The sequence below is a fragment of the Strix uralensis genome, chromosome 1 (genome assembly GCF_047716275.1).
Source record: "Strix uralensis isolate ZFMK-TIS-50842 chromosome 1, bStrUra1, whole genome shotgun sequence".
Taxonomy (NCBI): Eukaryota; Metazoa; Chordata; class Aves; order Strigiformes; family Strigidae; genus Strix; species Strix uralensis.
The window spans coordinates 129,956,960-129,969,353 of NC_133972.1; the positions used below are offsets into that span (position 1 = coordinate 129,956,960).

At 35.1% G+C, this 12,394-nt stretch overlaps 1 protein-coding gene across 5 annotated transcripts in view; it reads left to right on the plus strand.

Moving 5' to 3' along the window:
- Positions 1 to 11,971, plus strand: part of SNTG1 (syntrophin gamma 1) — a 363,466-nt gene extending 351,495 nt beyond the window's left edge. For all 5 annotated transcript variants that reach the window (XM_074880871.1, XM_074880862.1, XM_074880897.1 and 2 more), the window contains one exon: positions 5,627 to 11,971. In XM_074880871.1, the coding sequence (XP_074736972.1) occupies positions 5,627 to 5,785 (159 nt within the window). In that variant the 3' untranslated portion in view covers positions 5,786 to 11,971. The remainder of the gene's footprint in view (positions 1 to 5,626) is intronic.
- The last annotated feature ends 423 nt before the right edge of the window (positions 11,972 to 12,394 follow it).

Here is a 12,394-nt window from a genome sequence, read left to right on the forward strand (position 1 = left end):
CAGGTAACATTAATACAGTTTAAGAGAGTCACTAGAACTGAGAGTGCTTTCTTCCCTTTCATTGTCAACACTAACACACTGTATGCAGAACCTGCTATGGCATACACATACCTGATCTGAGAGTCCTGCTTTTCTTGTCTCTAAGGTCTGTTTTCCACCATCTCCAAGTTTCAGCTATGGCACTGACAGAATGTGTTAATGTATTTAGTGCACTATAATTCAGTTACTCCCTGCAAATGTGAGGTGGTCTGGCCATAGGGGGTTTTTTGTTGTTTATTTTTTTTAAATATTATTGCTTTCGTCATGGTTGACAGCTGAATGATTATGAGCCAGCAGTGTGCTCAGGTGGCCAAGAAAGCCAATAGCATCCTGGCTTGTATCAGAAATAGAGTGGCCAGCAGGACTAGGGAAGTGATTATCCCCCTGTACTCAGCACTAGTGAGGCCACACGTCAAATACTGTGTTCAGTTTTGGGCCCCTCACTACAAGAAAGACATTGAGGTGCTGGAACATGTCCAAAAAAGAACAACGAAACTGGTGAAGGGTCTAGAGCACATGTCTTATGAGGAGCAGCTGAGGGAACTGGGGTTGTTTAGCCTGGAGAAAAGGACACTCAGGAGAGATGTTATCTCTCTCTACAACTACCTGAAAGGAGGTTGTAGTGAGGTGGGTCTCGGTCTCTTTTCCCAAGTAACAAACGATGGGATGAGAGGAAATGGCCTCAAGTTGTGCTAGGGGAGGTTTGAATTAGATATTAGCAAAAATTTCTTCACCAAAAGGGTTGTCAAGCATTGGAACGGGCTGCCCAGGGGAGTGGTTGAACCACCATCCCTGGAGTTACTTAAAAGTATGGCACTTAGGGTCATGGTTTCAGTGGTGAACTTGGCAGTGTTAGGTTTACAGTTGGACTCGATGGTCTTAAAGGTCTTTTCCAGCCTAAATGATTCTATGATTCTATATTATTCCTTCCTGTGAAAATATGAGTTATCAAAAACCAAATGCTTCCTGTCTTCCTTCATTTACCATGCTGCACATTTTGTGTATCTCATGCTATCCCAGATGTGTGTAATTATAACATGCTGTATTTCTGCAGTAATATCCTTTAGCTTTAAAACACTTATTCATTCTCTAGAGAATTAAGAGTGTCAGAGTGCTTAGCTATTGATTTTTGTTCCAAAATTTGGATAAATTTGTTATTACTCTAGAAATACATTCAGACTTCTAGATGGAATTGCTTGGAAAAAAATAATTATGCATCAGCATTTTAAATTTTAGCCATACTGTCTTCATAAATGTCCAGCATCTCCTCTGTATTGTGATGGAACTTACAGAGATATCACTGTTAGTATTATAAGAATCTAAGAAAAGAACCTTTTGAGAAAAAATGCAGAACCACATCCATTCATCAGTCAGGGCATTTTTTTTTTTTTTAAGAAACACACTTGCCACCAGAGTTTATATTCCTAAGTGATAGAAAGTCCTTCACTGACAGTGAATAACTAATATTTTTATAATGCTGTCAAAATTTTTTACAGTGTGCTACATGCCTGACTTAATAAAATTCAAAATGGCATGCTTTGAGACACACAATATGTGCTATGCATTTAGTTACAGTTTAACCAGGTATACTTCTTTTCAGCTTGAAAATAATTTAAGATATTTATACATTTCCATTATTCTCTCAGATATTGTTAAAATACTGCCTTTCTTTTCTTTAGAGACTTTGTACTGATACCTTTGTTTGGCTTTTCTGTAACTAATATTATGTTACTATAAAGATATAGAGTGTAGTATAAAAGAAGTGTTTCCTCATAGATTTAAGCAATTCCAGTCTAAAAAATCTGAACAGTAATTACCATAGGTCACACCAGTGGGTCCATGGCAGGGTGCCTGGATGCAAACGTCTAACACTGAAGGTTTCTAATGAAAGATCTAAGTGGTTTTTGAGAAGAAAACCACTTAGGGGCAACATTAATCACCGATACCCCTTAGACATTCCAATCTGTAGGTTATTTCCCAGCTGTCACTCAGCAGGAGATATTGCACGAGTTTGCACAGTCAGACAGAATTTTTCTGACTGAGAGCTAGAAAATAGAGCTGTCGTCTTGGCAGAACGTGGAGCCTACATGTCCCTCTCCCTCATTCTTACTGAGCTGATGGAGTTGGGTTGAAAAAAAAACAAGCACAGAAGGACAAAGCTTTCTCCTTGTCTATAAGACACAGAGATTCACTTAGGCACCTTCCTATCTATTTGCCTATTTGTTTAGCTATAGTTTAATGATCCATTAGTGTCTCTCCAGTATCACAGCAGCTTCCAGAGGCTAACACAATCTCAGGACTGTAATAAACTCAGAGTGCTGTGCTCTTCAATTTTACCTAGCTAAGTATTGAACCACTGCAATAGAAGCTGCTTTTTATTTTTCTGACAAAAATGAAAACTATCTTAAATCTATGAGAGATCCTATTTCGATATATATATATATGCATGCTCCCAAACATAGGAATATGCAATGTATATAAAAATCAGCATGAGTACTGTTTTTCTTATTATATGCAATTTCCATTTGAATTTTGTAAGTAAATGCACCACTCAGTAATTTCTGTTAACTGAGAGTTTCTGTGCCTTGTGAAACATATGGATAACTCAGAAACTACACTTTGGTCTGTGCTTTCACCTTTCTCAACTTGCAGGGCTTTTTCTACAGCTCAACAGTTTTGTCAGAAAAACTCAGGCAAGGTCACACAGCTGTGCTGCATCACTTAGCTTTTGTTCACAGGCTAGCTGAACCCCTAAACTGAGTGTTACAAAACCAAAGTGAATATAAAAATCAGCACATCAAGATAAAGATCCAGTCAATTGTCTTTGGCTATTTGAATAAGGAGAAAAGAAGAGGGTGGAAATATGGTATCAGCAAAGAAAGAAGTGTAACTTCAAGGATTTAGCATTAATACTTATTAATTCATTAATATTACCGTAATAATAATTAATGCCAATTAATTTGTACTTGAAATTATCATGTATAGAAATCTAATTAAAATAAGACAAATAGACTGAGTTACTGCTCTTGTAATGTGAACAGAATGGTCACTTTCAAGTGTTGCAAGGTGTCTTGATGGATGCTTGCACCATTTTCCAGAATGATATTTCTGCTCATTTCAAGTATATTCTCCAAAATATAATTTTAAATTAATCCTTTTTCTTAGCCTTGAGTGGTTTTTGTGAGCATCGCAGTGCACTTCAAATTTAGAATATCATCTTTAAATCGGTTTTAAGTATACGTCCTTAGGATTTTTACAGTGATTGCTCAATTGCAGTGACTGCAGTCTGAGTTCAGATTTCTGACCTGTGTAGGCTTGTGTGATTCAATTTTTAGTTTCCCCATGTCCTGCACATGGATTGACTGTTTAATATCTATTTTAGGTCAGATTCTATGCTAATATAAAGAGACCATGTAACATCACATTTGATGAAAGAACAAGCATATTCTCATATTAGCAATTTATATATGGATGAAGGAAAATATTTTTTCTAACCATATAATGATATATATAATATATATATCATTAGATATAATACAATAGATATATAGATATAGATATAATACAAACTTACAATTGCTTGGTTTCGTAGATGTACTGCTTATGTACTTGCATCATTAATATAATGCAATAAGAGTTGGGTTTTTTTCATCTGGGGGCACTCTCTTTCTGTTTTCTCTTTTCATCTCTGTTCTTTCAATTCAGGTTTTCTTTCTGAAAGGTTACAGAAACACCTGTGATAACTGTTGGTAATAATTGTACTAATGCACTGTGAAAATTCAGTGTTCGGTAGCTGTAATTACGATAGTAAGAACTTTCAGCCAGTAGGGTTACCTAATTGACTTGAACAATTCTCAGACTGTAATATTTGTTTTAATAGGCTTATTCGGTTGAGACATAGGGGGAAATGTAGTCTTTCTACAGATAACACATGGGAATTATATTACAAATATTTCACTCTTCCACTAAATTCATATTCTCTCATCTTACGCTTCAGTTTTATTTTTATAGTACCAGAAGGATAAATAATATTATACTTGTAAAAAGGAGTTAACTGAAAAGTAACTTAATTTGAATGACTGATAGTTCTTATTCTGAAATAGCTTCATAATAGCTTCCATTGTTTTTCTATCTATGATAAATTTTCTTTTTTTTGAAATTTGAGGGAGGAAAAAGACCTTTGGCATAGTGATAAAATTGCCTTTCTCCCAGTCTTTAAAAATGAGAATGTCTCTAAACAGATTTTTTTAAATGGACACAGATGGCAGGTTTGTGAAACTTGGCATAAACTTTATCTTCTTTATTGAGAATTGGTAGTTAGAGGAGTTTAAAGAAGCTCATGGGATGTTATAAATTCGTTTCTGAGCATGTCTGAAGGACATCTGCTCAGGTTGTAGGAGAGCTGAACAAAGCTCCACTCCAGTACATCACTGGACACTGCACATGCAGCTGTCTGCTTTCAGGCAGTTTTCCCCCTCGCACTTGACAGATCTGTGAATGTATCCATGAATTATGTGAAGCAATATCTTCCAGGAAATATCAAAAGGCAGAAAATTGCAGGTTAATGTAATTTTGAGAGGTTTAGCCATATTTACTGAATTCACAACATTATCAATATTCTTCTAAACAAAAAAGCAAAACCTCGACACTACATAGCCTGGAAATACCAGTGCTGGACAGAAAGACGAATAGAATATGCCACAGCTATCTATTACTGGCTTGATATTACAGTGAAGAAATCTGTATAGGCAGTGAATCAAAACAGAAAGATGGCAACTCTGCACCACCATCCCTACACTTATATGCATCCAAAGACATCAATATTTGCTTTCAAATACAACAGATATTTACTGATTAAATGCCAACTCTAAAAACACATACTGCAGATAACCTAAAAAAGATCAGATAAAGTTAATTAGACACAAAAGAGAAGATTTATATATATAAAAATATCTAAGTTTTATTTATTTCCCCCGTAAGGGTGTCTAAAAGAGTCCCACCTTGTCTAGTCACATGCTGAGGAGCTATAAAGAAATGTAAATTAAAGTAGAAAAAGGACTTTGTCTAATATTGCTAAGTTTAAAACATGGAGTCTGTTCCTTTTTTCGGTCCAATGACAGTAACCCTCAGTGAAAACAGATCCAGAATATCACTGTGTGACAGTAGCACTTTTGATTTTTGTGGGTATGTTGGGTATACAGCAGGAGTCCAGAGATGTGTACACTGTTATGGTGCAGTCATTCAATTTCTATATAAATTAACCTGAAAAAGTGATGGATTTGCACAAACCCGAGGGGAAAAAAAAAAATTCTATAGTGGCACTTTCTTTTCCTTTTAGATGGTAGGATCACGTATTTCTATGGGGGCACTTAACTCAGAAATTTGTCCATCTTATCTTCCAAACAATTATTTACTGAATGGGGATAGCTCAATGTCTAAGCCCCTATAATGGAGAATTGCCAGGCACATTAGCAGAATTACATCAAACTATTAAATTTATTGCTATTTGAATAGTGGTTCTTTCCTGGGTATATGTTTGTGAGGTGTTCTCTTGTTTAATGTTTAATCTTTCTGTTTTCACTTCCAGGAGCTGGAGTTCTCCAACCTGTTTGCAGTCCTTCACTGTATCCACTCATTCTTTGCAGCCAAAGTGGCTTGTTTGGACCCTTTGTATGTCGGCAGTCAAGCCACATCTTCTGCTGCTCCCACAACTTCTGGTACTGGCAAATTAAAGTATACTACTTGACATCTCACATTACAGCACTGCCACTTAACAACAAGACATAACAATGTATAAATATTCATAAGATGTAGACCTTTGGTGAACCATGTACGCGGAAACCAGTCCTGGAGGCAAGACATCTTGCAGCATCAGCAGATAAATGGTCACATGGGATCATAAATTCATCTCTGTTCTGCAAGACATCAGTAAATAATCCTAGTCAAAACCCCAGAATAGGATGGATATGCTTTTAGTATGATCTATTTGTACTTACATAGTGCTTTAAGCAACACTGGAAGCAAAGGAATAAATGACGAAATGAAGCACTTCAGTATTTAATAAAATTTTCGAATTGCTGTAATAATACACAAATAGAATTGTCATTCTGTTTTCAGATGGTTTTTATGACAATATACTAATCCCTGAGTATGAACTTAATACCCTATCATTATATTATAAATGACATAAGAGCAAGAAACAAGCATATAGTACATGGTGACAAGGAGATAAGCATGAAAAGGCATTTGTGTAAAAGTATCTCCTCAAATAAGAAAGCACTTTAAGCAGTGTTGTAAATCCATACTTTTGTCCATACATGGAATCATGCTACTTTTTCTATTTTGTTCTTCTAGTCTAACAATAACAACAACAAAGATAGAGCCATATTGGACTAATAGGCCAAAAAAAATCCAAAACCAAGCCACAAAAAGTAAAACACCTTTCCATGAGTAAGTCCCTCTTCTTCAAGTAAAAATAATGTGATATGAATTTAAATTACAAATTAAGTGCAAGTACATAAAATATCCTGTCTGCTATTTACCTCCTCCCTTTTATTTTTCAAGAATTAAATTCTGTAAATCTAATAGTCTTTGTTCACAAGACTCAGCTGTTGAATTTGTTTCAGATACAATCCGCCTAATACATTGCTTCCATATTTAACCTTGATTTCACATCATAAGTAGAACCTCTGTTCCACTCAGGCTCTCAACAAAATAGACATTCTACATTATGATTAAAAAGTGAGTCCACCCTTTGAATTCTTATTAATCCTTTTTTTATATTGTTAGTAAAAGACAGGAATAAATTAAACAACCTGTAAAGAATAGCTGACAAAATGCATATTTGTATGTTAAGACTATTACATCACTCTGGACCTCATACTAGTTCCAGAGTATCACTTAAGGATGAAATCTGAGTTGTAAATTTAAAATTAATAACTTTAAATATAATTTTGCAAAATAATTTAATTTTGTGCTATTACACACATCAGTGAAGATTGAAAAATGGTGGGAGCATGTGTGGTATGTACCTTAAAAAACAGAAAAAATGAGGGATTTTTTTTGCCAGACAGGATAAGAGAACCTAAAACACTGTAGGAAGAACAGCTAGTGCAGGTACAGTGTATGCATAACATTGTAAATAGTACTTTGTGGGGTTTCTGTTTATTATATTGAAAAAAAGACTTCCTTTTTTTTTTTTTTTTTTTTCCCCCACTTAAACTTGTTATAAAAGCACATAGCATGTAAGGTTTATGGACACTATCTGCCTTGTTTAGCAGAAAGACCAGTTCTGTCACATCCTTTTCTACATATTAAGATAATTAAAACTTGAAAAGTGAAGCCAGAGGAAAGCTTTTTTGCAATAGGAACAATACAAAATGCAATGCAGAGGCAAAAGATGAATGAACTGTAGGGGCACATCATGTCACTGTTTTTCTGCTTTGCATTAGAAGTGTCTGGATTTATGTGTGTGAGAGTATCCTTGCCTTGAAGTATAGCTTATCTCACTTGATACTAGTTCCAAATAATCTGAAAATATATTTTCTGGGGACTCTTTTATCACTTTCAAATGACTTTCAGTTCATGCTTACTTCTTAGTACATCTCCAAGGGTTACACATTTATTTTCCAAGCTAAAGACAATGAAATTATATCATAATCCAGCTATTAAATGCTTTAAGTGTCATCAAAATCCAACATTTTCATAGTCATAATTGTGTGGGGTTTTATATGAATTGTTCCTAAATAAGAGGGTCACATCCTGGTCTCTGAAGACACATAAAACTACTGTGACTATCCATGGGATCTCGAGTTTGCTCCTGAGATATTTTGAATCCAAAGCTACAACAATCTAAGGGGTTTAATGATGGTAACTCATGCACTGTCCTTGTCAAGAAAGCATATACTGGAAACACAAATTTTGACAGAGCACTGACAATGCTGAAAACAGAAGCCCTATATCTGTTTATGACAGTTCTCCTCCTCTGCGCTCCCGAATCATCTCCTTCCTTTTAGTGCATTGCTGTGGCATTCAGCTATCACAGTGTTGGCATGTGCTAACACCTCAGTAAATGCTCTGGTGGTAATAACAGAATCTAAAACTAATCAGCTGCCAGTTGAATGTTTTTCCTTCAACTGTTCATGTTATGTGCACAATTGTACCTCTGAAACTGAGAGTTGTTTAAAGGACGTTGTTTAATGTGTTTAATGTGAAATTATGTCATTGCAAATTGCTGTAGATTAAGGCCCCCCAAAAATGAGACTTTTGTAACTGGCCATTAAATATGCAATGTTTAAGAAACAAACATTAGCCTGTAAATTGATTTTTCTTTGTTCTTCTAAAACCCTGCCTTTCAAAGAGCTAAACTGGTGGGGCTTAATCAATACTTTTATTTTCAGCAAGATAGAAGTGATATTGTGAGAATATAAAATGCCATAACCTTGACTGCAGGTCAGCACTGGTACTTGTAAATGCAGCAGGGGTTTGTGCACTGACCTCACGGAACATTCAGAGGTGACTCTGCATCCAGTCTTGCCCTGTTAGAGCAAGTTGGTTGGAAATTCAGTCTTGAACCAAAGAGGGAAAATTTTAAACTCTGTGTTATAACTAATCCTGAAATAGCAAAATATAATTTACAAGCATATTAATTGGCTATATTTTTCATTTAAACACCTGCAGGAGATTCTCATTTAAAGCATAGTGAACTTCATATGCATATGCCAAAACCCAGACTTTATGTTGCAGCCTCTCATTTCACATGTACCATATAATGAAAACAAGTCAACACAGCCCATTGACAGTGAAAAAACACAATTAAAGCAAGCTATCAGCTTTTGATAAAAATTTGTATGCAAGTGAAAGCAAATATTTTTACAAAAAAACAAACCAACCAACCAACCCATACCATAAAACATGATTTGTTCTCTTTGTCATGATATTCTTAAATAAGTTTAATTAAAAAAATTCTTTATAGTACTGTGCCTATTGAAGTGATGTTATATAGTATATATATTAACTAAATATATTTGGTTTGATTTGCTTTGCTTTATGATGGAAATTTTAGATGATCTGACCTTCACAGAACTAACCATATGCTAGGTGTTAGCTTAATTTTATTATGAAAATGTTACTGATTTCAATATGTTATTCTGGATTTCATCAGTGAATGAATACATTTCATTTCCTACATCTGTTTAAAAATACAGTTCCAGACTTTCAAAAGAGCTTTCCAGTAACATGAGGGCGCCTTTGAAATAAAATCACTATATTTGTAAATGTTGGCCATTTTATTTTGTTAATGAAGTGCAACAAGGAGTTTGTGGAGACAAACTAGTTGTAAGTGGGTTATTTTTTAAAACCAGTGATTTGAAGGTTTGTCTATTCAAACTAGAATTCATAAGAATGCAAACCAAAAATATGCAGTATCAATATGCTTGGAGATGAAAAATACTATTTTTGAAATTAGGCCTTGATTCCACAAAAATATATTTCTTTACTTTGTGCACGTAGACTTTATCAGAACACCTCAAAGTGGACAGTTAAGTAAGAGTAGGTAGTTGCCGATACTGCAGTCTATTACTTTAAATGTGATTTGGTTTATTCAATGCCTTAAGGTGTTTCTTATATCAAACAAAATAATAAAAAGACTGAAGATCTTGTGAATGTACAGTTGCTGCCCTTAAAAATTCAGCAGGTTTGCTACGTATTGTCTAAGTACCCTTGAGTATTCCCTATGCCAAAAAGAAAGACCAGTTTTCATTCTGGTATGACAATTCTAAGAAACCTTTTGGAAAATGTAATTTTATTAATATTAAACACTACTCCTTCTATCGCACTTTCCATTTCCTTACAGGGTCTAGTCTCTGAAAAAGTGTAGCATCAAAAAAAATTTAAGCTAATTTTAAAATGTTCAACTTTGGGCAATTATGAGTCTGTACTTTGGACTCGCACCTCTGACCAGTTCTGCATGATGGGCAACATGGGACTCTCACTTAAGCTCCCAAAATTTAAGTACCTGTCTTAGCTGCCTAAGGTAGGGCTTGAGGCTCTCAAAATGGAAATACAAGGCAGGAACATAGCTTAGGATCTATGAAAGTGCATGCATGTGTGTGACTCCAAGGAGCTAGAGGTGCTTCTACGTTAGTGTTTCCATTTTGTCAGGAATGTGCTTCTGAAGCCAGGCTCCTGCCTGCTGTCACTCACTGTGCTATTCTTCATATCGCAGAGCAGTCCTTAAGCACATATTTTTAGGATGAAACTAAATTGAGCATCACACCTATATGAGTTCCAGGTCCTGATAGTCTTTCAGACCGTGAGGCCCCACTGAAAGGAGTCCAGAGGAAAAAATACCCTGAGCTGCTAACAGCGAGGCTGCCAGGTCCTGGTACCACCCGTTTCTGTCTCTGCAGCGGCTGCTGCTCATACACTGTGGGTGCTTGAAGGACCCTAGAGAGCTGAACTTCACAGTGTAGCCCTCCAGAGCTTAGTGCCTGAAAGGGGATGATGTGCTGTGACAAGGGGCAGAATGAAGCTGAAGAAGGCTGATGGGTACCCAGGGCAGGTTATCCTGCATCACCTTTTTCCCTCGCCACACCAGGACAGTATTGACTCAAGCAGACTACCCTGGTCTGGTCAGCCCTCTCCCTGCTGCTCCTTTCTCCCTGTCTACCACAAATGCACACCTGAATATTTGCTCTGAGGTCCCCAAGCACACTTCCCTGTTTCCTAACCCCCTTTGCTCAGACAGATGGCAAAACTGTACTCTCAGCTACATAACAGAGCCTCTAAACCTCTTATACAGTCGGGGGACAGTACTAAGGATTATAGCAAGGACATCCCTGTATCACTAAGAGTGCTTGTGTGTGTGATTAACATTCAGGTTAAAGCAAATAAAGTCATATCTGAGCTTAAGTGCTTTCCTGACTTGGAGGGTTCTTAAGTGGAATTGTAGTATTTTCCTGGAATAAAGTCTGTAATGTCAACACATTTCTACATGCTTGGCTCCATTTTCAGGAAGTTTAGAAGAGGTAGTTGTTCATATTCTGTTGGAATCATAGAGAAAAGTGTAGGAATACTGGAATAAAAAGAAATTTTTGTTTGGATTCTGTATATTATTACAGTACATTACATAATCTATTAAAACACATTGAACAATGTAAAACTAAATGCTTTCATTTACATAACCTAGTCAGTTTTCACTATGGTATACATGCCTGCCACTTTCAACAACTTTCTCCGCAAGAATCCCAACTATATATTATAGAAATTCTTTTATTATTCAGTATATACTAATATATAATGCATAGTGTGTGTGTGTATGTGTGTGTGTGTCTATATATTAGTATATACTAATGGAAGATATTCAGTATATATTAATGAAAGTTACATATTAAGTACAACTATAAAGCAGAAGCATAAATCCATGAAGCTTTACATTTAAAAACTTAATCTTATAATACTATAAAGAAAAATATGTATATTAGTTGAAGAAATGGCTATTTTTGCAGGATATGCACAATCTGGATATACAATAATAAATTGATAAACATCAACTGATTTACTATTTCATACCTCCAGGAACTTTGATTTTTTAATTATTCTTATCCCTTTAGCATATTTGCAATATATGTTATAAGTTTTAATTTGTTATGGATAAAAATGACTGAAAAAATGTAATAGAAAGTGCTATATATTTTATAAATATTAAAAATTTAAGAAAAACTATTCAAATTATTTATTTCATTTTTAGTTATGGTTTTGTGATTGTTTGTAATATGTATTTGTGACAAACATAAGTCACCTAGTTGTTTAAGCTCATTAATGTACCACTAATAAAATGCTATCTTCTGTTTTGTTTTTGTTACGTTTTGTTTTGCTTCTTTTTGTAATGGAACATAACAGAAAAAAATAGTAAATAAATACTTTTTTAACTAATCTTTTGCATTCAGTCATACAGTGTATGAGTTTTATATCATTGAAAGTCAAGTCTGAGAGATCAAGAAAATACTTGAAGAACCTGGGGTGGTAAAGTTATTTCCCAATGCCATGTTCAACTGTTTATTTAATAGAAATAATAACAATTCCTTACTTGTACATGATCATTTCCACAAGGCATGTCACCCACTTAAAGTCTGACTAAGATTTCTGAAATATCTGCCTCTCCTCTGGCTATGAAGCTCACACACAACCAGATCGTTTTACCACAGAACCATGAGATTGTTTTACCACTGACATTTAATTGCCTAGTGTTGATTATAATGAATTTGGGCCTGATATTTCAGTGCTTGAAGGTATTTTTTGTTATATTTTTGCAAGTAGAGAATTTTCAACTGGTGCTGCAACTACTAGAACATAA